Source organism: Pipistrellus kuhlii, unplaced genomic scaffold (assembly GCF_014108245.1).
Source record: "Pipistrellus kuhlii isolate mPipKuh1 unplaced genomic scaffold, mPipKuh1.p scaffold_m20_p_55, whole genome shotgun sequence".
NCBI lineage: Eukaryota > Metazoa > Chordata > Mammalia > Chiroptera > Vespertilionidae > Pipistrellus > Pipistrellus kuhlii.
In genome coordinates this window covers 391,884-418,093 of record NW_023425557.1, presented here as the reverse complement: position 1 = coordinate 418,093, position 26,210 = coordinate 391,884, and the positions used below count along the sequence as shown (strand labels likewise).

General features: G+C 58.5%; 2 protein-coding genes across 5 annotated transcripts in view; one reads left to right on the top strand and one right to left on the bottom strand.

Moving 5' to 3' along the window:
- The window catches only part of SAE1 (SUMO1 activating enzyme subunit 1), a 64,985-nt gene extending 56,761 nt beyond the window's left edge, over positions 1 to 8,224 (top strand). The window contains exons 8-9 of the mRNA XM_036416366.2: positions 3,697 to 3,766; positions 7,321 to 8,224. Of these exons, the coding sequence (XP_036272259.1) occupies positions 3,697 to 3,766; positions 7,321 to 7,413 (163 nt within the window). The 3' untranslated portion in view covers positions 7,414 to 8,224. The remainder of the gene's footprint in view (positions 1 to 3,696; positions 3,767 to 7,320) is intronic.
- Positions 8,225 to 13,439: 5,215 nt separating this feature from the next.
- Positions 13,440 to 21,082, bottom strand: BBC3 (BCL2 binding component 3). Of its 4 annotated transcripts, none has more exons than XM_036416368.2 (4): positions 20,780 to 21,082; positions 17,857 to 18,146; positions 16,515 to 16,705; positions 13,440 to 14,522 (listed from the first exon to the last, which is right to left on the bottom strand). In XM_036416368.2, the coding sequence occupies exons 1-4, from the start codon at positions 21,025 to 21,027 to the stop codon at positions 14,406 to 14,408; spliced, it is 846 nt and encodes a 281-aa protein (XP_036272261.1). In that variant the 5' UTR covers positions 21,028 to 21,082; the 3' UTR covers positions 13,440 to 14,405. The 4 variants fall into 4 exon arrangements, with proteins under 4 accessions (XP_036272261.1, XP_045429632.1, XP_036272263.1 ...); XM_045573676.1 differs by lacking the exon at positions 20,780 to 21,082 and adding an exon at positions 20,145 to 20,306; XM_036416370.2 differs by lacking the exon at positions 20,780 to 21,082 and adding an exon at positions 20,132 to 20,243.
- Between the last annotated feature and the right edge of the window lie 5,128 nt (positions 21,083 to 26,210).

Genomic DNA, 26,210 nt, shown 5'->3' with positions numbered 1-26,210 from the left:
GTTCCAAACTCAAGCTAGTGTAAAATTGCCAAAACCGGTTTGGCTCAGTGGATAGAGCGTGAGCCTGCGGACTGAAGGGTCCCAGGTTTGATTCCGGTCAAGGGCATGTACCTTGGTTGCGGACACATCCCCAATAGGGGTTGTGCAGGAGGCAGCTGATCCATGTTCTCTCTTATCGATGTTTCTAACTCTCTCTCTCTCTCTCTCTCTCTCTCTCCCTCTCTGTAAAAAATGAATAAAAATATATTTTAAGCCGAAACCGGTTTGGCTCAGTGGATATAGCATTGGCCTGTGGACTGAAAGGCCCTGGGTTTGATTCTGGTCAAGGGCATGTACCTTGGCAGCTGATCGATGTTTCTCTCTCATCGATGTTTCTGACTTTCTATCCCTCTCCCTTCCTCTCTGTAAAAAAAAAAATTAAAATAAAAATATTTTTTTAAATTATCTAACTTTAATATCTATATTATTATTTTTTAATAAAAAAGGTAGGGTAAAATCTGTATGCACTACTGTGTGCCTTTTTCACTTCACAGTGTCTTCTGGGGATGTTTCCTCCTTGTTTCCCAGCTCTGTGTAGTATTCCAGCGCAGGAGCAGGAGCAGGAGCGGGAGCGGGAGCGGTCCCCGCACCAGTCCCCTGCGGCCTCGGGTTGTGGCCAGGCCTTTGTTGGCTCACGCGCTGCAGTGTGTGGCCTGTGTGTGCAGGCGCCCCTCAGGGTGAAGGGACAGGTGGGGAGTGGCCGGTCAGAAGCGTGATTTACTTGGTAGACAGACCCCCATGGATGGCTCTCCGGTGTCTGCTCTCAGCAGCAAGTTTGTTCCCTGCCTCCTCTCGGGCACTGGGACGTTTTCGCCCTGGGTGACCAGACCAGTCTTTGCTCTTACAGGTTTAGGGTTTGATTGGAGAAGTCCAAACAGTGAGAGATCAGGAACCCCTTCCAGGCAGCTCTGGGGTCATCAGCGCACTCTTGTTTTATTTCATGGGGGGGGGGGTTCCTAAATTGCTTTGCTGTGCCTCTAGCTTTTAGCAGTGTACTAATGGCTGCCGTTTACTGAGCATTTATTATGTACGTGTTCTCTCTTGACAACAATTCTTTTTATAGGTGAGGAAAAGTTAAAGTTCAGGAACGTTAAGTGCCTAATCCAAGGTTTATATGTATAAATGTATATATAGCTAATGGCAACAGTAGCATGTATTGAAGACGTTCTGTGCTTTACCATATTTAATTGCCACAATATTCCCTTGAGGTGTGATTATTTTCCCATTTTATAAATGAAGACACTGAGGCTCAGAAAGGTTTTTCTATCACTTGCTCACAGTTTCAGTAAGTAGCCAACCAAGACCTCACCCAAGTCTCACCACATAATCTCTGGTGGTAGCGCGCCTCTTTGGTTTTCTCTGGCGATGATGGGAATTAGAGTCCCTCCCTTCTCCAGTCCTTTCTTTCTCATGTCTGGGCCCATGTTTAGACAGTAGCAGACCCACCAGGGATAGGACCAGCAGTCAGTGGCCTTTGAGGTGCTTTGGTGAGTTGGTTCAGGGAGTTCAGGGCTGATGACACTGCAGGCTGGGCTCACAGCCGCGCACATATGTCTTAGAAAAGGGAAGACCGTGTGTGGAAAGCAAGTGGTACCTGCTCTGGCTCATGCAGGCCTGCATTCCCAGCAGACGCTGCCAGCTAGATCAGGCCCCCAAGCAGACCCGTGCCTGGCGTGAGTGTGCAGCTGGCTGACTGATTTGGGCATTTAGAGGGAAGAGTGGCTGAGGCCCCGCTTTGCAGAAGGAGAAAACCACCACCGAATGCTAACAGCCAGTGTGTTCCTCCCCCTCCGCCTGCTCGGCAGAAACCACTTTGCCGTGTTGGGTCCTCGTGTGCTCAGGTGTTCCCGCGCTATTGGCCTTTAAGTAAGAGGGGTTCGGGGCTCTCCGAGGCCCGGTAGGGGATGGGATGTCTGGCCGTTCAGGCACCGCACAGATTGCCCACTGCCAGCTCGGAGCAGGGCCGCGCACTTGAGGAGGGAAGGCTGTGCACAAGTCTCCGTTTCCCTCATCTGCCCTGGTGCTCGCTCTGCTCTTCGTGTGACCTTATTTATTCTCTTCTCAGAGAGCTTATTGCTTTTCTGATTAGGAAAGTAGCAGTGCCTGTTGCCAGAAAATGCGGAGAAAAGAAAAGGATCACCTCAGTCCCGCCACTGAGAAGCAGTCACAGCTAACATTTTGGGGTTTAGACTCTCAGACTTCTGTGTGTATTTGCCCACATGTGTTCTCCTTCTTAATGTCAAAATGAGATCCTATTTGCTATACAATCGCCTCTTTTTTTTCAGCATGTCATAGGCCTATTTATGTCAAAATACAGATCCATTTCCTTGTCTGACACATAGTTATTTATTCAACCATCACCTTATCAGTGGGTATTTAAGTTGTTTATAGTTTTTCACTATTATATATGTTTATGACAAACATTCCTAATTTGTATATGTAAATATAACATTTTTACTGTTTAAAAATTTTATTGTGGTTAAGTATACACAACATAAAATGTAACATCTTAACCATTTTTAGTGCTTTTTTAAAAATATATATTTTATCGATTTTTATTTTTTACAGAAAGGTAAAGGGATAGAGAGCTAGAAACAACAATGAGAGAGAAATATCGATCAGCAGGTACCTTGTGCCTGCAACCAAGGTACATGCCCCTAACTGGAATCGAACCTGGGACCCTTCAGTCTTCAGGCCGACGCTCTATCCACTGAGCCAAACCGGCTTCGGCTGGAGGTGGTCTCTTTATCATAGGGTTCATTTGGGAAGCTGCAATTTGTCTCAGTTTGCTCGTTTAAGAAATACCTTTGAGCCGAAACCGGTTTGGCTCAGTGGATAGAGCATCGGCCTGCGGACTGAAGGGTCCCGGGTCGATTCCGGTCAAGGGCATGTACTGTGGTTGCGGGCACACCCCCAGTTGTGGGTGTGCAGGAGGCAGCTGATCAATGTTTCTCTCTCATCGATGTTTCTAACTGTCTATCCCTCTCTCTTCCTTAAGAAATCAATAAAATATATTTTTTTTTTAAAAAGAAAAAGAAAGAAAAAAAGAAATACCTTTGAATTTCGGGCTGGGAACGGGGGAAGTAGTGAGAGATAGGGTTTGGCTACCCAGGATGAGTGATTTGAAGGGGATGGTGACAGTATCAGCTAACATGTGTCCTCTGGCCCAGGAAGGGCTGGTATCTATGTGGGTAGTGAAGACTTTTCTATCCCCATACTTTCACATCAGATCCCAAATTTCCCATGCCTCCTGCATGTTAACACAGGCCTTCCCCCTGACACTTGTCTGGGAATAGCACATAGAACCCACCGCCCCTTCCGGGTAGGGATAGAATTGCCAGAATGTGACCGGGGCACTGACACATCTGATCTTTGTAGGGCCTTATTTTTAGGAAGCACAGATATAGTCTTTCCTTTAACTTAGAAAAGACGTGTTGTGAAACAGTTCTGCCTGCCAAGGTTCAAAGGTCTTTCCCAGCCGCCGTCTAACCCCCGCGTCGGCTCTAACTTTCACGCCGAGATGCCAGCATTAGCGTTGCTCTCGGAATTGACTCCGTGGCAGGAGACGTTTCATTCAGGCAGCCCTTTGCCGGCCCTTCTCCATGCCCTACCCCCTTTCTGTTCCTCCGTGTTCATTTCACTTGTCTTCCCTTCCAGGTTCTGCTTCTCCGAGATGGCTCCCGTGTGTGCGGTGGTTGGAGGCATCTTGGCCCAGGAGATCGTGAAGGTAAACGGCCGCTGTGGAGAGGACAGTTCACCCCCGGAACACCTTGTGGACGTGCCCAGAGGGCGCCCTGCTTTCTCTGACCCGCTCGTCCTTGTTTCACGCCCCACCCTCCCCCTTCCTTCCTTCTCTCCAGCCCATCCCGCTGGGCGTTCAGCAAATGACCTCTGAGTGCCCCTCCGTGCTGAGCCCAGAGCTGGGCATAGTGCTGCCTCCCCTCCCAGCTGACCCGGCCAGGGAGCTGGTGCTGACGCTGTTCGCCGAGCGTTCTGCTTCTCCGGCTCCAGGAAGTGGGTGCTGTCACGGTGCCCTTTTAAGGAAGGACACCACTGAGACCCTGACAAGAGACTCCAGTCGTGCTCTTCTCCTCGACGGGGTTTCTCTGTCCGTCACCATGGCCTCAGAGTTCCTTCTTCACCCCCGAGGGGGGGCAGTCAGTGCCCGTGGCCATGCAGGCGCCCACGGGCTCCGGAAGGGGCCTGTGCTGTGCTGGGTAGCTGCCCTTGGCTCTCCGAGGGGCAGTGTCTTACCTGGGGCCATGGAACCAGGAGCTGGTCAGCATTTTACTTTTCTCCTGGGAGGACATACCCTCAAAGTTTTACTTCCTCTGGGAACTTCGATGTTTGCCCAAAGCCATCAGAGTGGCCTTTGTCAGGGTCTAGGACTCGCAGTGGTGTCCTGTCCTCTCTCTGGGCCGCGTTGTGCTGGTCCCTGACAGCGCAGTGACGGAGAATCAGAAGGTGGCAGAACAACCAGTCACTGTGATGTGCACTGACCACCAGGGGGCAGACACTCAAGGCAGGAGCTGCGCCTGGTGGTCAGTGCGCTCCCACTGGGGGAGCACCGCTCAGCCAGAAGCCGGGCTCATGGGAACCTCTCCCGCCTCCGCTGCAGGCGGGCAGTAAGGAGCCAGGGGTCCCAGACTGAGAGGGCGCAGGCTGGGCTGGGGGACACCAGGCCCCAGTGCAGGAAATTTAGCGCACCGGGCCTCTAGTAACAGATAGCAAGGGCCGGACAGAGACTGCTCTTTACATGGATGAACTAATTTATCCTCCAGCAGCCACAGAGGTACAGGTGTGGTGATCCCTGATGTGTAAAGCGGGTGGAGGTGCGGGGAAGTGGGGAGCCAGGATTCGAGCCTAGCAGTCTGGTCTCTGGCCTCTGCTCTTTACCACTTGGTCATCATGCCTCAGGCCCTGTCCCAAACTGACTCGGTCCAGCGGCTCTGCGTCTGCGAGGACCCAGGGCCACTGTCCTCGCACCCCCAGGCTCACTTCTGTGCCTCCATTGAGAAGCCGCTCCCAGATTCTTCATATGCGATGGAGATTTGGGGTCAAGGCCACCTGCCTTGACCCCTTTGTTTGCAGCAGCTTCTCGGCATCGCAGTCCTAACCTCTAATGCGGCCCCTCCTGGCCGCCTGCTGGGGACAGCTGTTGCCAGCATCTTGTTTCTGTTTATCCCAGATAGCCAGAGCACTCCGCATTCTCGGTTGCTGGGCGTGTCTGGAATCTCCTCCTGCCCCCATCTGGCTTGGGAAGCGCTTTACCTTTTGCCCCATGTTCACCCCATGCCCTGCCGTCTCGTCCCCACCACTCCACCCCCCTGCTTCACAGGGTCAGCCTGCAGTCAGCTGGCGGGAGGGTCCCTCCTCAGGGCCACAGACCTGCCCTGCTCTCCCGAGAGACCATCTGACCGTAGAAAGTGAGCCTGGGAGGCGGGGTCACATGAAAAACCTGTCCCCTTGGAATCTTTATTTCCCTCCCTTTTCATTTCAGACCATGTGTTCTGCCCACATCCCACTTGTCATGCTCCCTGGTGGCGTCGTCCTTCCTTTCCCCGTCCCCGTGGGGATGGCGCGGCCATCTCATCTCCCGTTAGAGCTGCTTGCGGGCTCTCGGAGTCCTAGCTGTGGGCTCTGGGCCTTCCCCCGGCCGAGTGCTGGGGGTCCTCAGCCGCTGGTAAGGGGTGCTGGCCCCGTAGCAGTAGCAGCTCCCGCTTACTGAGCATCTGCCTGAGCCGGCAGTTACAGACGGATCGCATTTCATTCTCACCAGCAACCCTGGTGGGCAGGTGCCTCTTCATATTTGCGCCAGGAGCCAGCCTGTCAGATCCGAGCCCCCTCCTTAGGATCTAGCACTGTACCTGACACAGTAAATGCTAGAACAGTTCCTTGGACAAGTGGCTGGATAGCCACCTAAAGTAGGTAAATTGTCCCCATTGGCAGATGAGGAAATGGATTGGGATTGGTGCGCAGTTCAAGGAGAAGTTCAGGATGTTTAGAGCAATTTCAACCTTGTCAGTGAGAGCGTGCCTCGTGAGGGACAGCATGGAGCCCCCTGGAATCTCGAAGCACTGCCAGAAGCTGGCCTAGGTGGTGGCCACTTCACGTGGTATCCTGTTCGGTTCAGAGCCTCCTAGAAAAATCACTGGCACGTATGAGCCCGTCCTGTGTATGTGACTCAGCTTGTGGCTTCAGGTGGTCTAACCCTGTCCTTAAAAATGCCGTGTCCCTCCCTGCCACTCTCTAAAACTCGGTGGGGAAAATACCCTCGGGTGAGGATTAGAAAAAGGGCTGTGTCCTCCTGTTAACCCCACGGGACAGTCATCGGGACAGTCATCGTGTCTGTGACTGCGGAGCAGCTCCGAGGCCGCAGCGCGGTGTGGGGTCTTTCCCGGCACAGCCATAATTACCCCAGGTTTGCCAGGCGCTGCTCCTCATGCCAGGCACTGGTGACGGTATTTAGGTACATCGTCTCGCTTTCCTTGCTTTAATCTTTATTGTTGAAAGTATTACACATGTCTTGTTTTTTCCCCATTGACCCCATCTAGACCATCCTCGTCCCAGACCTTCACCACACTATTGTCTGTGTCCACATATGCATAAAAGTTCTTTGATTGATCTCATCTCTCTTTAAAAAAAATGTTTTTATTGATTTTTTTTTTTTAAGAGAGAGGGAGACTCATTGATCGATTGTCTCCTACTGGGGATCGAACCTGCAACCCGGGCACGTGCCCTGACCAGGAATCCAACTGAGGACCTTCTGGTGCCTGAGTTGACGCTCAGCCACACTGGCAGGGCTCATCTCTCTGAATGCCTAGGATCACACATCTGATGTTTGCTCTGCCTGGGGAAAGTAAGGCTCAGAGAAGCTGAGGGATCTGTCCGAGGGCTCACAGCTGGCAAGGGCTAGCCAGAGACATGACCGCAGAAACGCCCCCGCCCCCGCGCCTCTCCCTGCTCCCCCCCCCCCCGGCCGTCTTCTCTCTGCCTCTCTCCTCTCTAAGCTCCAAGGGCCCTTTCTTGGCCTCTGAAACCTGTTTCCTGAGCCCGTGCAGCCCAGCTGGCTGCCTTTTTCTGCCTCTGTGACTTTCTAAAGAAACTTTCGCTGTATTTAAAAAAGTTTCCAGTTGTGGCCAAGTGGCCCCTGGGGAGAGCATCGGCCTCTATTGAGAAACCTCTGCCCAGCTGCTCGGGGAGGAGCTGCCTGGGACTCTTCCCTCCACTTTGTCCCTTTGAACCCACGTGAGCCGAGCCCTCCTCTTGTTTTCCTCCCAGGCCCTGTCTCAGAGGGACCCGCCTCACAACAACTTCTTCTTCTTTGACGGCATGAAGGGAAGCGGGATTGTGGAGTGCCTCGGCCCCAAGTGAACCCCGACATGGCAGCCCTGGAGATGCCGGCCCCCCCGCGTGCCTTCCCGCGTCCTCCCCCCTCGGGCATCTCCCGGCGAGAGAAGAGAAGTCATTGCACCAGCGCAGACCCTTTCCGTGAACAATGAGGCCGTGCACATGTGCTGCTTGCGAGCACCGGCAGCTGCTGCACACGAGGGGCGGGGGCTGGCCGCCTCCCTCCTCACTGCGCAGGACTGTTCCCAGCTCCGCCGAGCGGGCAGCGCCCTCCGGCACCTCTGTCCTGGTGCCGTCCTGGCATCACCACACCTCTGGGTACCGCCAGGGAGGCCTGCCCGGAGCCTCGCCGCCTCCTCGGACCTCTCCGCCTGATGTCACCCGAGGGAGCCCGGCCTCGGGGGAGGGAGGCCGGGCCGATGAAACGCGAGTGGAACCGCAGTCCGAATGCAGACAGGTGCCCTGAGAGGAAAAGCATGGCAGGCGGGATGTGTTTCCTCCGGAGTGAAATCCTGCAAAACAACAGGTGGCATCTGGTGCGCTGGTCCTGGTGTTAGCGGAGGATTAGCCATCCAGCCTGGGCTGCGGGACGGAGGAAACGGTACTGGTCCTCCAGGGCTTTCGGGCGAGACCTTGCAAGTTGGATGTTAGGAAAATGTTAGGAAAACTGTAAAGACAGAGGCCAGCGGGCCACTGGGCGGGAGGAGCCTGTTGCGTTTAAGGCTGTGTCGGTCCTTCGTTACCCCTGAATGGCAGCTGTTTGTGTTTTTTATATTTTCTAGATTCCCGGGTCCTTGGAAAAGGAGTGGTAGAAATAAAGTTATTTGCTTTAGGATCTGTGTGTTTTTCTTCCACGTTTGAAACTTCCTGTGACAGGGAGTGATTCCCTCAATTGCCTTTTTAAATCTGCTGCTTCCGCTGGACTCTAACCTGACTCTAAGGTTTCTCCCCTCCGACTCGCTTCCTGCGCCCTTTCCTCTGGGGAATGCAGCAAATGCACAGGAGCCTCTGGTTCCTGCGGTGTGCTGGGGAATCTGAACTGGTGGCTGGGCCGGGCACAAGTAGCATGACAGTGGGAAAGGAGTAAGACGTGATGCTGATGCCATCTCGAATGTAGCTCCTCTGTGCCAGGCATTGGCACAGTAAACATGGCGACAGCCTCATTTTGAAACTGACACTTTAGTAACGTGCCCTACAGTTGGTACAAGTCAAAGCTGTCAGCGGAACACCAGGTCTGCATGGGTTCCTCCCGATGTAAAGCTGTGAGGGTTGGGCCTGGCCAGTTTGAATGGATAAGTCGGCACCTTGCCTTTTCCATTGTCGTTAATCCTCACCCAAGGATATTTTTCCAATGATTTTTAGAGAGGAGTGGAGAGGGGGAGACACAGAAACACCGATTGGTTGCCACCCACACGTTCCCTGACCAGGGCCGGGGATCAAGCCTGCAACTGGGTGGGATACCTGCCCTGGTCCAGTATTGAACCCAGGACCCTTCAGTCCATGGGCTAACGCTCTACCCACTGAGCCACACCAGCCAGGGCTCCTTTCTATTTTCATCCTGTTGCCCTGGTCTCTGGGAGGGAGAGCTCAGTCCTGAGCCTTTGCTCCTGCCCTGCGTGAGGCGAAGGCTGCATTTCTGGGGGGGCCCATTGTGGGCCCCATTCCTGTGGGGTATTGAGGTCAGTGCTTTATTGATACAGGAATTTCACACCGTTTTAGAAAAGAGCTAATTATTTCCTTCACTTTGCAATGCGGGGCCTTGGTCACAAGGGGGAGCAGGCGGGTCTGGATGGATAAAAACAAAATTGTCATTGCAGAACCTTTGAGGCTCTCGAACTTTTCCGCCCTGTTCCTCTCGTGGCGGAGATTGAGTCATCCAGAGAGGGGCCCTCGGGAATCAGGGCGGTGGTGCTGGGAGCTGCCAGCCCCGGGCAAGAAATGTCTCTCTCCTCGTTTCTTCATATTCCATATTCGCCCATGGTACACGTCAGTGTTACCATAAATCGGGTTTCCCTGAGTCTCCAGGAAGTGCACAGCGGTTCTCCCGTGCTTTCCAATTCCTCCGGGACGCGTGGCCTCGTGGGAAGGAGGATCTGCCCTCGGAAGTGCCATATGCTGGGGTGCTGGAGTTACTGGGTGAAAGCAACGGCTAGCTTCGGGGCGGCCCGGTCTCCACTGCATGCCCCGATCTGCTGTCTGTGCAGCTGCCAAACGGGCCAGTGCTCCCTGTGCTGCAGGCTCGGGCGGAATAGGCGAAAAAGGACCGCAGTAAGCTCTGGGTTTCGCCACAGCCCCACGGTCTTGCAAGGCTGATGAGAGCCGGTTTCTTTTGTAACTGTGCTTATCTGCTGGCTGTGCCCCATTTGCCCTTGTACGGGTGGCGGAATGGAAGCTTGGGTGGCAGTTTTCGGGGCAAAGAGTTTGATGCTAATGCTGGGGTGGCACGCTACCTCCCTGGCGTTTCCAGAACGCCTGTACGTTAGCTGCATGGAGTCCTCACAGCAGCCCCGTGGGGGCAGGTGCTATTGTGGCAAGACTGCAGATGGGGAAATGGCTTCACCAAACGGCTTTCGTGCGGGACGTTTAGGAAACATGCATGTAGTGGCACCACTGAAGGTCTCGGTGAGGACGGGGAGACGGATCTGCCTTCGAAAGGTCCTGAGGCCTGTCGGTCTCCACTGAGAACCCCTGGGCAGCCCCAGGAGCGAGGGGAGCACCTTCAGCTGGGTCCAGAAGGGCAGGTGGGGGGGGGGGTTTGTATAAAACTATCAACCAGCCGAAACCGGTTTTGCTCAATGGATAGAGCGTCAGCCTGCAGACTGAAAGGTCCCAGGTTCGATCCCGATCAAGGGCATGTACCTTGGTTGCGGGCACATCCCCAGTGGGGGCGGGGGTGAGTGTGCAGGAGGCAGCTGATCGATGATTCTATAACTCACTATCCCTCTCTTCCTCTCTGTAAAAACTCAATAAAATATATTTTAAAAAACAAAAAACCTGTCAAGCAATATAGCAGCATAAGCCTGTCTGCGTGTGGCTCAGCGGTTGAGCATTGCGGGGGTCACGGTTCCATTCCCCATCAGGACACATGCCTGAGTTTCAGGCTCAATCCCCAGTGGGGGCCTGCAGGAGGCAGCCGATTGATAATTCTCTCATCATTTCTGTGCCTTTCTCTCTGAAATCAATAGAAATAAATATAGAGTCAGCATAAGAATAAAAAGATTCCTCCCCACTGCGTCACAGCCTGTCAGCTCAGTGCTGGCCATGCAGCGGGAGCAGCGACTTCACAGCTAAACTCAGGATTTCGGAGAGAAACGTGAGCTGCTTTTTGTGTCGGTTGGGGATGTCATACCTAGCTCCCAGAGGTCACACCTCACAGCCACTGAGAGAATCCTTCCGGGCTGGCTGTCAGGTTCAAGTCCAGACTCTACCACTCAGCTGCGTGACCTTGGGCGAGTGACCTTTGTGTACCTCAGTTGCCCCATCTGTAAAACGGGATAATAGTATATTCCTCTGACACTTGGGAATTAAATGAATGACTGTGTTCTCTGAGTAGAAATTGCCCTATGTTACCTGCTATTATGCTATTATTTATAAATAACTTTTCTGCAACTTGCTTTCCCTCATTGCCTTGGAGATCCTTGTCAGCGCATCAGGCATCGAATTCCAAAACCACAGATGAGCCATAAGCTATGTAATCGGGCTGCTGGTGAGTGACATTGAGCCTGTTTTCATTGTACGCACTTGGCGAAGGCTCCCCGAAGCCGGGCGCTCAGGTTACAGGGTACATAAATGCATTTGAGACGGTGATTCTTTCCAAGAGGCTGTAGGCTGGCCGCATTGTACAGCTCATTGGTTGTTTGCATAGATAGTACATGGGTGTAGTACAGGATAGAAAGTTTTACAAAGACACACGGACATGTGTTTTGTCTGTTTTTTACGGAAGGAAAAAAAAACGGGACAATGAAAAGTAAATCTCCAGAAGCAACCATTGCAGGAGGGAGCATCTGGAGGGGGCAGTGGGCAGGGGGCAGGGTTTAGCTGAGGGCCTCACTGCCAGGTCCTCTGAGCCTCCGCTCCGCCCAGTTGCAGGGCTGGTCTGCACCTTGGTTCCAAGGCAGAAAGCCGCACAGCCTGGGGCAACCCATCCCTTCGGACCTGGCTGACAGAATGTGGCCTCTGCCCTTGACCGCCCCTGGGCGTCTGCTCTTTCCATCCATCAGTCTCCACTTCCCCTCTAAATAGGACAGATTTTTTAAATATATATATTTTATTGATTTTTTACAGAGAGGAAGGGAGAGGGACAGAGAGCTAGAAACATCGATGAGAGAGAAACATCGATCAGCTGCCTCCTGAACATCTACCGAGGTACATGCCCTTGACCGGAATCGAACCTGGGACCTTTCAGTCCACAGGCCGACGTTCTATCCACTGAGCCAAACCGGTTTTGGCAAAATATGATAGGTTTGGTTCTAGTCCAAAGAAGATACCCAAGTTCTGTTTGTTGTGTGATGGAGTAAGTTTATAACCCCCCTGTGAGCAACTAAATTCTAGACAATACAAAGCAAGAAAAGAAACCCCACCAAAGAGCAACTGTGAGAGGGTTCTGAAGCGGGAACCGAGGCAGGTGGGGTTAAGAGGGGAATTGAAAGTTGCAAGAAGGCCACAAGGTGAGTTTTCTGGGTGTGTGTGTGTGTGTGTGTGTGTGTGTGTGTGTGTTTCCCTCCAGACACTCTCCACAGGCCCTTGGTTGAATCTTGATTGTGCTTCGACCAGGGATCAAACCTACAACCTTGGCAGAGCAAGATGATGTTCCGTACAACTGAGCTGCCTGGCCATGATCCAAAACAATATTTTAAAAATGCTGAAAGGCCCTCGCTGGTGGCTCAGTGAATCCGTGGACTGAAGGGTCCCAGATTCAATTCCGGTCAAGGACACGTGCCTGGGGTTGTGGGCTTGATCTCCAGTGGGGGGCAAGCGGGAGGCAGCCAATCAATGATTCTCATCATTGATGTTTCCCTCTCCCTTTCTCCCTGAAACCAATACAAACATATATATTTTTTTAAATGCTGAAAGGAAACAGTCCATTGTAGAAATCTACAACCAGTGAAAATAGATATTTTCAGATAAAGCTAAGGGACTATGTCACCAGCAGAAATACATGATAAGAAATGCTAATGTTGCCTGGCCACATGGCTCAGTGGTTGAGCGTTGTCGACCTATGAACCGGGAGGTCTCAGAGGTCACGGTTTGATCTCGGTCAGGGCACATGCCCAGGTTGCAGGCTTGATCCCCAGCGTGGGGTTTGCAGGGCAGCCGATCAGCGATTCTCTCACATCACTGATGTGTCTGCCAGTCCCGCAGGGAGAGGACCCAGAAGAGCCGGGGCCAGCGCCGTTGTCGGGGAGAGAAGCACAGGTCGCCTTCTTATGTGAAGTCCACACCAGCTCCTGGTGCCGGGCCCCGTGCTGGGCCTTAGGCAGCAGTGAAGTCTCGCTGTGTCTCTGCTCCCGTGTCACCGGGTGCCTTCATGGGAGCAGGGACAGGCGTCTCGTTGCTGACAGGTTCCCCAGGGCCCCTCATGCTGGTGCTGCCGAATAAGCTGCAGGTCACACTTTCTTTTTTTTTCTTCTTTTTAAAAAAAAATATATTTTATTGATTTTTTTTACAGAGAGGAAGGGAGAGGGATAGTTAGAAACACCGATGAGAGAGAAACATTGATCAGCTGCCTCTTGCACACCCCCCACCCGGGATGTGCCTGCAACCAAGGTACATGCCCTTGACCGGAATCGAACCTGGGACCCTTCAGTCCGCAGGCCGACGCTCTATCCACTGAGCCAAACTGGTCTCGGCTGCAGGTCACATTTTCACTCAGGAAATACAGGGCCCCCATGACCTACTTTATCCACTGGGGCAAACACTGGGAAGGCACCCAAACCACACCTCCCGGGACTCTGCTTGTAGTGGGAGGGGGACAGTGTGGCCGAGGGCCCCGGCGGGTCCCAGCGGCTCGGCCCCGGTCGCGGGCGGGGAAGGAGAGCAGAGCGAGGGTCCACTGTTCCAATCTGATTTTATTGAAAAGGAAACATACAAAAATCATGTACAAAAAAAATTAACCAAACATGTACAGAAAATTCATTCCGGTATCTACAGCAGTGCATGTACAGTAATTTACAGGCTGGGCCGTCCCTCCCCGCTCCCAGACTCCTCCCTCCGCTGAGACTCCCCCTCCCTGACTCCCCTCTGCCCCCCAGCGCTTCGCCCCGGGGACTAAGGCTGGGGCGGTTTCCGCCAACACATCCCACCCCCCAATGAATGCCAGTGGTCACGCGTGCGCTCTCTAAACCTATGAATGGATGGATGGGGGAGGGGGTGGGCGCGGGCAGAGCACAGGATTCACAGTCTGGGCCCCCCGGCCACCCCCGATGGAGGTGAGGCAGGCATGCCCACCACCCGCCGGCCGGCTCAGGGAAGACGGCTGGGCGCTGGGCCGGGGCAGCCGTCGGACGCGCCCCATTCTCTGGCTCCAGGAGGCTAGTGGTCACGTTTGGCTCATTTGTTCTTCACGGGCCCCCTCCCCAGGAGGAGGGGGGGAAGCACCGGGGGCCTGAGGCCAGGCCCAAAGTGAAGGGGCACTGGGGAGAGGGGTCACCCCCCCCCCAGTGTCACCCTGCAGCTGGAACGGGCAGCCAGCACCAGCAGCCTTTCCTGAGATGGTGGTGGGCGGCTCGGTCCCCACCCCTCGGTCACCGCCGCCGTCGGACGCGCAGTCGGTCCATCAGCCCTCTCTCCCCTGGCTTCGCGGCCGGGGGCGCAGGAGTCCGCGTCTCCGACAGTGCACCCAGGCTGGGCCGCGGCTGGGTCTGGAGTGGCTGCCCGGCCCGCCCCTGGGACAGGCAGGGCTCGCAGTCCGGTATGCTACATGGTGCAGAAAACGTCCCCGGTGCTGGCCAGGGCGTCAGGGTGCGGGAGGGTCCTGCCCCCCAAGTCCCCGACGTCTGCCAGGCGGGTGCAGGCACCTAGTTGGGCTCCATCTCGGGGGCCCCGCGGCCCCGGGGCAAGGGCAGCAGTCCCAGGAGGAGGTTGTACAGGACCCTCCACGGCGAGGGGCGGTGTCGCTGCTGTGCCTCCAGCCTCTGTGGGGAAAGAGAGAGAGAGGAGGGCATCAGGAGGCCCGCAGGTCCAAGGGCAGGGAGGGGCAGCTACATCCTCCACAGCCCTGCCAGGCAGCTGCTGTCATCGTCAGCCGGGCCCACATCCCAGCTCCTCTGCCCATCTGGGCCAGTGTCGTCACCTCCAGGAAGGACGGCGAGTGTTGGGTGCCTGTGAGCTGGGATCTCGTGACCCAAAGGACCACGGGGCCGAGGGGTGGGGCTGGACTGCAGCCCATCCTGCCCTCCCCTCAGAGGCTGGCTGGCTGGCTGGAGAGAAGGGAGGAGGGAGCCCACAGCCAGCGATTCTAGAACAATCCGTGGACGGAGGAGAACTGGGAACCGCTCACCACCTGCGCTGAGGCTGCACGGAGGCATGTCCAGGCAGAGCTGGCCCCTGCCCTCTCTCCAGAGAGAGCATGAGGACTCGGGGTGCCCTTAGGACCCCCCCTTCTCGTGTCAGGAAAGAAGGAAGCTAAAAGGCCTGCCACCATTACTCAGCTGCCAGGCGCTCTGGGCCACAGCCACTCTGGTGAGCAAGCAAGCAGCCATTTCCCAGGCTGAGGGTGGGCACCCCCCAAGGCATGTCCCCGTGGGGACACAGGAGGGCACCATTTGGAGGAGCCTAAAAGAAAGCCAATACATCAAATTTGAAACATGTAAAAAAAATGCCTAAAAGAAAAAAATTCCCAAAGATCCAACAACGGGTAAATGAACACGGACACTGGATGTCGATCCTGGGAACATGGGGGGCTCAGAGCTCTCCTGCCCACACGGATGAAGCTCAGGTATGAATGGAGAGAGGCGGACAGCGTTTGGAGAGAAACAAACACTCTGTCTACAGGGCGTCCCCCCCCAAAAATGTACACACTTTGAATAATTATAGAGGAAGTGTATATTAAAGTACATGTCCCTTCCAAAATTGAACTACCAGCTGTTAAAGTGTGCATACACTTTTGGGGGACACCCCGTATATTATGCCAAAAACGCCCCACGGCCCTAAGCATGGCTTTGTGGCCTGGTAAATACGGAGTAAAAGAATCAACACCAGCCGAAACCGGTTTGGCTCAGTGGATAGAGCGTCAGCCTGCGGATTGAAGGGTCCGGGGTTTGATTCCGGTCAAGGGCATGTACCTTGGTTGCGGGCACATCCCTTAGTGTGGGGTGTGCAGGAGGCAGCTGATCAATGTTTCTCTCTCATCAATCTTTCTAGCTCTCTATCCCTCTCCCTTCCTCTCTAAAAAAAAATCAATAAAGTGTATATATATATATATATATATATATATATATATATATATATATATATATATATATTTTTTTTTTTTTAATCAACACCTGCAGAGGAATGGGCCCTCCATTGTAAGAGTTTCCTTGGGAACTGGGGGAGTGGGAGAGGGAGGAGATGGGTCCCCGGTGTTTGTTTTCCTTAGAATAAGCAAGCAGTGCGGGTGTCAGGTTCGGGCTGGACAGAGGCGTGTGGACGCCCCATGCTTGGTGTTGTCCAGTCCCTGCTGCAGGCTGCCACTATTTTGTTTTAAGCAGAGGCGGGGCTGTCGGATCGGGGGCGGGGCCTCGGCGGGGCGGGGCCTCCGGCGGGGAGGGGACAGGCCCCGCCCCCGAGCGGCCGGGGAGCGGGGCGCGCGCAGGCGGCGGGGGCGGGGCGGGCGCGGCCGCCGGCGCTGCTGACTCACCGGCTATAAATAGCCCGGGTATATGAGCCGCTCCGCCAGCGCCGCCCGCAGTCCCGGCCGCGGCCCGGGCCGCCGCGGGGCTCCCGCCGCCCGGCCCGGCCCGGCCGTGCCCGCCGCCGCGCGCTCCGGGCTCCGCGGCCGCCCGCCCCGCCCCGCCCCGCCCCCCGGCCTGTCCCCGGCGCGACCCCGCCGCGCGGGGCAGCAGCTGCCGCACATCTGGCGGGGCCGCCCGCCGCCCCTCCCGGCGGGAGGTCCCACCTGCCGTCTGCCCTCCCCCGGCACTCACCCGCCGCTCGTACTGCGCGTCCAGGTCGTCCGCCATCCGCCGCAGCTGCGCCCCGATCTCCCGGGCCCACTGCTCCTCCTCCCCGCGGACGCCCGGGGCCGCCTGGGTGGGGCCGCCCGCCAGGGCCCCCGGCGCGCTGGGCACCGGCGACTCCAGGTGCTGCTCCGCGGGCGACAGTGCGGGCTGAGGACCTGGGGAGAGCCGAGGGCGGGGGTCAGCACCCATGGCCTCAGCGGGCCCCGGTGCACCCTAAAGCCAGAGGCGCCCGGGGCGGCCTCTGGGGAGTCGCCTGGCCTGGAGGACCTCCCTCTTATCCGAAGGACCTCTATTCCAAAACAGGCCCAGACGCTTCTGCCCCATTTCACAGATGGACTAACTGAGGCCCATCCTGAGAAGCGGCCCAAGGTCACGCGGGGACACAGCCACGGGCTACACCCAGAGTCACAAGCCTCAGGTCTCCTGCCCGCTGGTGTCCAACCACAGGCAGGCCGCGCCCCCGGAAGTGGCAGGGCCTGACCAGAGGCCAGGCGGGCTGCTGGGGGGGGGGGGCTGGGGGTGCAGGACAGGCCTTCCTGCCCGCCCCCTCCGCTGACCTCTCTTCCTCCTGTCACCACCCCGGTCCTGGCTGCCCTGGGGGGATCCCTAAGCCAGCTCTCAGGGCCTCAGTTTCCACACCTGACACTGGGCTGGAAATGGAGCCCGGGAGCTGAGTTGGAGAAGTTCCTCTCTCCCAGCCTCCCCCGGGGGACAGGGTGGGGCTGGAGGGAACCAGGACGGTCCTCCCCGGCCACGGGGCTGCCGGGCACCACAGGGTTAAAGGCCCATCAGGCAGGAGACCTTTAACCCTTCCCTCCCCAAGCCTCCCCCCTCCACCCTCAGACTCACTTTCCCAGCACAATGGCCCCTCCCCCTCCTTCCTCCTGGGCCGCAGAGGGCGGCAGAAGGCCACCCTGGACCCCTCCCCAGAGTCCTGCAGTGCCCGTCCTCCCTCCCCGCCCACCCTCTCCCTCACTGCCGCCCCCGGGCACCGAGGGCACCCAGCACCCAGCCGAGGGGACGGGCTGGGCCACAGCTGTCGCCCCGGGCCCGGAAGAGGCCACGGGCCGCCATCGGGGACTGCAGTCAGATTCCAGGGGGGACTTCCCACTCCGCCGTCCCCACCCCCAGCCTCCTACTCCCCGTCTTCCTGCTTCTTGCAACACAAAGACCACACTGGCCACACCCTCCCTGTGGCCCGGCCAGCTCGCCACCTCCCCCCGCCCGCTCCCTCTGGGCCAGTTCCTCAGTGTCTCGCTCGCAGCCCTCCCAGCCCCCCGCGTCCCGGTGCTGGGTGGGCACTCACCGTTGGGGTGCGGGCCTCGGGGGCGGCTGCGGGGACCCCCAGGCCAGCGGGGGGCCCCCAGGGCGGCAGTGACGGCGGGCAGGGCGGCGGGGGCACAGAGGTAGGCAGCTGGCAGCAGGGCGGGGGTGGCAGGGGCAGGAGGCAGGCCGGGCTCACAGAGGCCGCAGGACACAGCGGAGGGCACAAGGCGGCTCAGTGGGAAGGGACGAGGGCCGTCACGGGCCAGGCCCTCTACGGGCTCCGGGGAGCTGCCCTCCTGGCGTGCTCGGGCCATGGTGCTCCCGGTGGGCCTGCAGGACAGGAAGAGAAGGGGGTCAGCCGGCGAGTGCAGGGGTCACCGGGGCCCCCCACCCCCCCACAGGTCCACAGGCACCGCCACTCCCGCACACAGCATGAGTACACACGGGGCACCCTGGGCCCAGGCCGAGGCTTGTGTGATGGTCACACAAGGTGCACACCCCCCCGAGGGACCCCGGCTCCACAGGGGCAGCCTCCCAAACACAGGGCGATGGGCACACAGGAGGGACAGGGGGCACCGGCTGGCTCTCAGCAAGTTCAAGAGCTCAGGGGGCTGAGTCAGGCGTGTGAGTGTGAGGGCTGATGGCCCCACAACACAAACTCACCCAGCAGGGCATGGGCGGGGGGGTCACTTTTAGGACACAGTGATGGGCACACACGGAGGGCAGCCAGGCATTGGGATGGCTCCCCAACACACACACACACACACACACACACACACGAAGGCTCAGGCAGGACGGGCCAGCCCCCGACCACCCTCCCACCTCATCTCCCATTGGCACAGAAACATTGAGATGGTCCCAGTGTCGGACACTGCTACACAGGACACACACACACACACACACACACACACAGGAACACTGACCAAATGTGAACACACAGACCATCACAAGAGCTATACAAACAATGCATGCTGCCTGGCACAACCCATCCCCCCATGCACCAATAGTCAGAATCTCACACACTGACCCAGTGTGGATATGCCCATGCGCGCGCACACACACACACACACACACTGATATACACACTGACATACACACTACCAGCCAATACGAGCACAGACAGAAACCCACACACTTCTCAAACACATACACACCCACGAGGTAAGGCACGCACAACTCAGGACTCACACACACATCAGCACAGAACGGACTCGCGCGGACCAACACCACGGAAACATGCCTGCGTGTCACCAACTCTTAGACCCCAGGACACATGTATGTCAGGCAACACACAGACACATGTTCTCAGACCCAGACGCATCACCACACGCTCCAGCCACGACACATACACAGACCCCCCAGCAGAAGGGAACACCGACCCTCCTCCCTCCTCCCCTCCCCTCCAAACCCCGTCCCCAACTGTCAGCCCCGGGCACACGCCGCACACGCCAGCCAACTCCGCTCCCGCAGCCCTGGCGGCCCGCACAGCTCCCGCTCCCACAGAAAGCAGAGGTCTCACGTGACCGACATAAACACTACACACACGCAGCCCACATGACACACATGAGCCAGCCGATCGCAGAGACAAGCCCCTCAGACCCAACACACACACACACACACACACACACACACACACACACGGGCTCAGACAAGCCCCGTGCGAGAGAGGCTGCCAGCAACACCCACTGACGGCGCTGCACAGACCCCACAGAGACGCGGTCCTCAGTTCCCAGACACACAAGCCAAACAGAGCCCGAGACAACCCCCCACCACACACACACACACACACACACACACACACACCCCATGCAGAACTCACAGACACCTGGCATCGCCTCCATCCAGCGGGCACCCGTCACACACGCTTCGCTGAGACACATGCCCTGGAGACAGACACAGCCACAGACTGTCCACACAGGCAAGACACAGGAGCACACGCAAACAACACGTCGGGCAGGATACACACAGAAGCGCGCGCGCACACACACACAGAAGCTCCCTCCAACAACACACAACAGCCTAGCCCGCCCACCGACACGGATCCAGAGAGTCACCCCCAAACAGCATCACCCCCAAACAGCACACACAGACAACTCTCCCAGAGCACACACACGCGCCCCACAAAAACAGAGCCCTCCCCGCAGGCAGGGCAGACCCGGGCAGCACTCCACACACACACACACACACACACACACACACACACACACACACCACGGGGACTCACACTCACACCCGCCCCAACATGCCCCCGGACCCCGGACCCCCCGCTCCCCGCGGACCCCAGCGCAAACCCGGAGCCAGCCGCACGCACACACCCAGGCGAGACACCTGCAGCTCACAGCCCGCACCGCGGCCACGGCGGGACCAGGCGCCCCCCGCGCTGTCAGCCCCAGCCCCGCCGCCGCCACGTGCGCCGCCCCGCCCGCCGCCGAGCGCGGGGCCAATAACCGGCTGTTGCTGGGGCGCAGCCCCCGCCCGCGGGAGCCGCAGCCGCCGCGGCCGCAGCCGCCCCCTGTCGCCGCCCCCCGCGGGTGCGCGCCCCGGGTGTGGCCGCCCCTCCGCCCGCACCCCGCCTCCGCCCCGCCCGGACTGCGGACTGCGGGGGCACCGGGCGAGTCGGGGTCGACTCACTTCCCCGGGGCCGCGCTGGCCGCCAGGGGGCGCTGTCGAGCCCGCACCCCATTGTTTGTAAACAAACCCGCCAGACCGCTCAGGCACCTGCGCGCCCGGACCTCGGCGCCTCCCGCCCCGCGACCCCGGCCCAGCCCCGCGACCCCGGCCCAGCCCCGCGACCCCAGCCCAGCCCGAGTCCCTCCCGGGGGCAGAGGGTACGGAGAGGGGGAGGCACGCGGCGGGGCTGCAGGGCGCCCCCGGTGCTCTCCGCGTGCGCTCCCGCCGCCTCCTCCAGGGAGCCCGCCGGGCCTGGCCCATCGCGCCCGCGGGACGGGGGCGCGCACACTCACCCCGGGGGCATGAACACGCCAGAGGGGGCGGCGATGGGGGCGGGCGGCTGCTTCCAGGAGGGCGCGCCCGCGAAGAAGAGCCGCTCCCCGCGGCGGCTGCTGCTGCTGCTGCTGCTGCTGCTGCTGCTCGGACCGCGGGGGCCGCTGCTGTCGCTGTCGCCGCCGCCGCCGCCGCTCGAGCCGCGGGCGCGTCCGCGTCGTGGCCGCCGCCGATCGTGTTTGTGCGGCCGCCAGGCGCCCGCTCGCATGTGGCTCGCGCCGCGTCTCCGGCCGCCCGGCGGGTCCCGGGCCGCTCGCGGCTCCGCCCCGCCCGCCGCGCGGGTCCCACGCTCCGCCCCCGCGTGACGCCAGGCCCCGCCCCCGCGGACAAGTCGGGACTTGCTGGCGCGGCCGCGCCCCCGAACTCGGGCGGGGGTTTCCCTGCGGCGGGGGCGGGGCGGGGCCGGCCCGGGGCGGGCGCGGGACGGCCGGACACGGCGCTGACACACTGACACACTGACTGGGGCCCACGGACCCGCACCCGACACACACACACACACCCGGGGCCGCGCTGCAGGGGCACAGAGCCAGGTGCCGGCGGGGCCCGGGCGCGGGAGGCAGCCCAGCCGGACGCACCCAGGCCAGGCGCACCGTGGACAGGGGCCCGGGGGCAGTGCCAGCGCCCCGGGCAGGTCCCCACTCAGACCCCTGGGCAGGCGGACTCTGGGCACGGGTGCCTGCGGGACAGGCAGACGGACCTGGTACACACAGGAGCACAGACACCCACGGGGAGGAGCGCACCCAGACCCCCAAACTGACCGAGGTCACATTCGGGACGTTTCCCCTGAGCAGGCCCGCGAGTGCGCGCACCGCAGCTGTCGCGGATACCTGGACACACGCACAGCGTGACCTGGAGGACACTCTCCCAGGGACACACACAAACAGCCACACCGGCTCGCAGCTGACACAGTGACACCGGCAAAAAATGGACCCTCACGGGCCTAGCTGGTTCGGCTCAGTGGATAGAGCCAGTGCCTGGGCTGCGGGATCTGGTTCCATTCTGGCCCAGGGCACATGCCCGGGTTGCGGGCTCCATCCCCAGTATGGGGTGTGCAGGAGGCAGCTGATCAGTGATTCTCTTTCATCATGGATGTTATATATATATATATCTCTCCCTCTCTCTTCCTCTCTGAAATCAATTAAAAAATTTTTTTTTTAAAAAAGGTTGGCCCTTACAGACATAGATCAAGTCAGACATAAAGAAACTGCCATGTCCGGCCAGGGTGGCTCAGTGGTTGAGCATGACCTATGAACCAGGAGGTCATGGCTGGATTCTGGTCAGGGCATATCCTGGGGTTGCAGGCTCTAGCCCCAACCAATAATTCTATCTCAGCATTGAGGTTTCTCTCCCTCTCTCTCTCTCTCTCTCTCTCTCTCTCTCTCTCTCTCCCTCTGCCTTCCTCTCTGAAATCAATAAAGAATATTAAAGGAAGAAACTGGCCTCCAACACACAATCGTACCCGTGCCAAGTTGCTGCTAACGGGCTCACCCACCGAGGGGGCACCCTCTGGAGCCACAGGTCACAGTTGCCACACGTCTGGCAGGAAACCGGGGCCAGACGGAACCCCAGGCACCGGGCACGGACATGCCCGGGCAGCCCCTGCACCACCGCTCACCCTGGCTTGTGGGTTTCAATTCCCCTTTCCCTTCTCCGTTTCCCAGGGTCACTCCCACCCGGCCGGCCTGGCTCGTCCCTGTCCTTCCTTCCCCCGGGGCCCCGGGCTCTGGCCCCCTGAACCCTCCACCCCCTCTCTGGCGCACCCCGAACCGAACCGCGTCACCACAGGGCCAGCTGCCTCGGAGTGCCTGGCACCGAGCTGGCCAGGAAGAGGTGCCAGGTCTGAGCGGTAGTGGGCTTGCTCAGGTGCTCAAACTCGCTTCCACAGGGATCCCACCGTTTCCCAAGAGAAGCAGGAAGTGCAGACCCCCCTTGAACTCTCCCAGCTTTAGATATGGGGGACTGACTCGGCCGCCCTCCTCCCCTCCCTTTCCACATTCGTTAATGCGGTTACTCCCCTTCCTTCTTCCCTTCCTTCCAGTGTTTTTCAAACGGTGGGTGGGCCGTGAGCAAACCGTGGGGTGTGAAATCACGTTCGTGGATCTTATTGTCTTTACACAGTTTATTGAAAACCTAGAGGTCCGGTGCATGAAATTGGTGCACGGGCACAGTCCCTAGGCCTGGCCAGCAATCAGGGCCCATCTGTGGGGCAACCGGTGGGGTGATTGGAGTCACCCCCTCGCACTGGTGCTGCCCGCTCTCTGACCTGCCCCCCTCCCCTGCCACCAGTCACTAGTCACCAGGGAAATTGGGGGCCCCTGCTCACCCCACCTTGGCCTGGCACCGCCTCCACCATCCCACCAAGGTCCCACTCTTGTCAGGGCCAGCGGTGCCTACACTGCCACCTGCTGCCAGGGCTGTGTCACTGACGCCCGCCATGTTCCACGCTGCCCCCTGGTGGTCAGCGCACGTCTAGCTCCTGGTGGGTCGAACTCCGGCCCGTGGGGACATTTTGCATATTAACCTTTTATGATATAGGATTTTTACACACAATGAGATTGACTTTTTCAGAGGGTCGTTGGGGGGTGTGAAAATTGTGCTCTTGTATACCACCTCAGTCAAGATTCAGAACATTCCTATAACCCCACACACTTCCCTGCGCTCTGTAATAGTTCCTTCCACCTGCAACTCGAACGGCTCTTGACCAGACTGAAAACAACACAAAATAGTATCATCAAAAAAAAAAAAAAAAAATCACGAAGTCAAAGGAAAATACTATTTTGTGAAATAGAACACAAAGACAGTGTACTTCTGACTTGAACAAATGAGTTTAAAGGCATTTGAGAAATGCGGCTTTACGTATTTATTTAAAAAATATTTTTATTGACTTCAGAGGGGAAGGGAGAGGGAGAGATGGAAACACCGATGCTGAAAGAGGCCCATTGATTGGTTGGAGCCTGCAACCCTGGCATGCGCCCTGACCAGGAACCGGACTGTTACTTCCTGGTTCAAAGGTCAATGCCCAGCCACTGAGCTCATGCATGGAAGTCTCGGAGCGCAGCGTCTGACATGCAGTAGGCGCCTAATAAGTGTTAGCATTTGTCACCTGTGCCGCTGGGTATTGTGTTTGCTCTGTGCCTGGCGGTGATGAAGCTAAGAGAGAGGCAGGCCCCAGCCCTGGGCTAGCTCCCAGTCAGCCAGTGCCCCTCACTCACAGGTCCGTTCCCTCCAGCTGCCCAGACTGGACTAAACACCAGTAGACCAGATGTGCTGGGATGATTTTCTGAGAAGACAATGTGTATGAAGGCCGAAACCGGTTTGGCTCAGTGGATAGAGCATCGGCCTGCGGACTGAAGGGTCCCAAGTTCGATTCTGGTCAAGGGCATGTGCCCTGGTTGCGGGCACATCCCCGGTGGTGGGTGTGCAGGAGGCAGCTGATGGTTGTTTCTATCTCTTTATCCCTCTCTCTTCTTCTCTGTAAAGAATCAATAAAAAAATATATTTAAAAAAAATGAGTGGAAAGAACTGGAGAAATTTGACTGGGTGGGAGGGGGGGCTGGGGGGTGCAGAGAGGAGAGCAGGAAAGGGGCAGGAGTCACCAGCCCATAAGCAGTGTCACCAGTCAAGATCCTTCCCACCATGCAGTCCAGATCCTGCTCCAAATGACGACACACTATCTTCTGAGACCAGGCCCACAGCTGTGGCCCAACTCCCAAACCCTCCGGGCTGGGCTCCCCGAGGCGGGTTCTGGGTCTAGAAGGCCTGAGCTAGAATTCCCAGCTCTGCCACCCACTGGCTGTGTGACCCCGGGCACGTGGCCACCTCTCTGTGCCTCAACTTCCCCATCTGTGAGTTGGGGCCATCAAGGGCCCTGCCTCAGGGGACCCTGCAGTGAGAAGGTCCATAAACATAAAGCACCAGGGCCCAGGGTGCTTTAATACACGTTCCCCAGCATTCCTACTGCCAGTGAGGGGGTCTCCCGACGACGCTCTGAGAATCTAAACAAGAACGTTAAACTATGGCCCTTAGGTCGGGGCCGGGGGTTTCAAACCAGTGGCCCGAGGTGCCCAGCTTCTCCTTTGGAATAGTAACGCCTCTCAAAGGGATGGAGAAGTGAGCCAGGCGACCTGGGTTCAAACGGGTGGTCTTGATCGAGAAGCTCCCCCCCTCTGTGCCTCAGTGTCTCCCCCGGTACAAAGGGGGTCACTGTGGGACCAGCAGTTACATGGGGAGGTTCAATGAGTGCCTCTTCCGTGTGAAGTGCGAGTTCAAGAAATGTGTCCCAGCCCTGACCGGTGTGGCTCAGTGGATAGAGTGCCGGCCTGCGGACCCAAGGGTCCCAGGTTTGATTCCGGTCAAGGGCATGTACCTTGGTTGCGGGGCACATCCCCCGTGGGGAGTGTACAGGGGGCAGCTGACGGGTGTTTCTCTCTCATGGATGTTTCTAACTCTCTATCCCTCCCCCTTCCTCTCTGTAAAAAAATCAACGACATATATTTAAAAAAAGAAACGTGTCCCAGCGACTTGACTGCAGACTCACACACTTCCCCAGGCTCGTCCTGGAAAAGCGGGTTTCTGGGCTCGGCCAGAGGGAGTTGGGAAGAACTTAACTTTTCACTGGACAGGGCCTGAGTCCGGGCTCCCCGCGGTGGCCTCCTGCATCCACCCCCATCCCACCCCATCCCACCCCACCCCACCCCACCTCACCCCACCTCACCCCACCCTGTGCAGCCAGCCCGCAGGCCCGGACGGGGGCTGGGCGGGGCGCCGGCGTCCGCGGGGTCCGAGAGGCCGCGGTGTGAAGGTTACCGCTCCCGGCGGGCGGGGGCCGCGCTGTTGCTGGGGTCTGCGGGGCCTGCCTGCGCCGCGCCCCCCTCCTCCGCGGCCAGCCAGTGAGCGGTACCCGCCGCCGTTGCCAGGGGAAACTCGCCGCCCCGTTACCCAGCAACAAGCCTGGCCCAACCAGGCGCGAGGACCCCCCAGGCCCCGCCCGCCGCTGCCCACCGCGTGCCCAATGCCAGGCGGGCAGAGCCGGCCCGGCTCCCGGAGACGGCGAGCGCGCTCATTGGTCGCTGCGGCGCCCGCCCGCATGCCCAGATCTGGGGGAGCCCTGGGCGCGGGGAGGGAGGGGGAGCGGGGATCCGGGCCCCCGGGAGCTGCCGGGCGCAGGGCCTGCAAGCCTGCAGCCTGCGGCCGGCGCGAGTGAGGTCCGGCCCGGCTGCGGTGCTCCTGCCTCCGCCCCGGACCAGGATGGGCACTTGGGATGGGTGGCAAACAGGGGCCCTGCATCCATCCCTCTCCCCTAGAAGGAGCGCTGGTGTGGGCCTGGGGAAAGCGGGGACCCATGGAGCCCGGAGCTGGCTGAACCCCCCAAAAGGATTCAGGCTTCGTGGC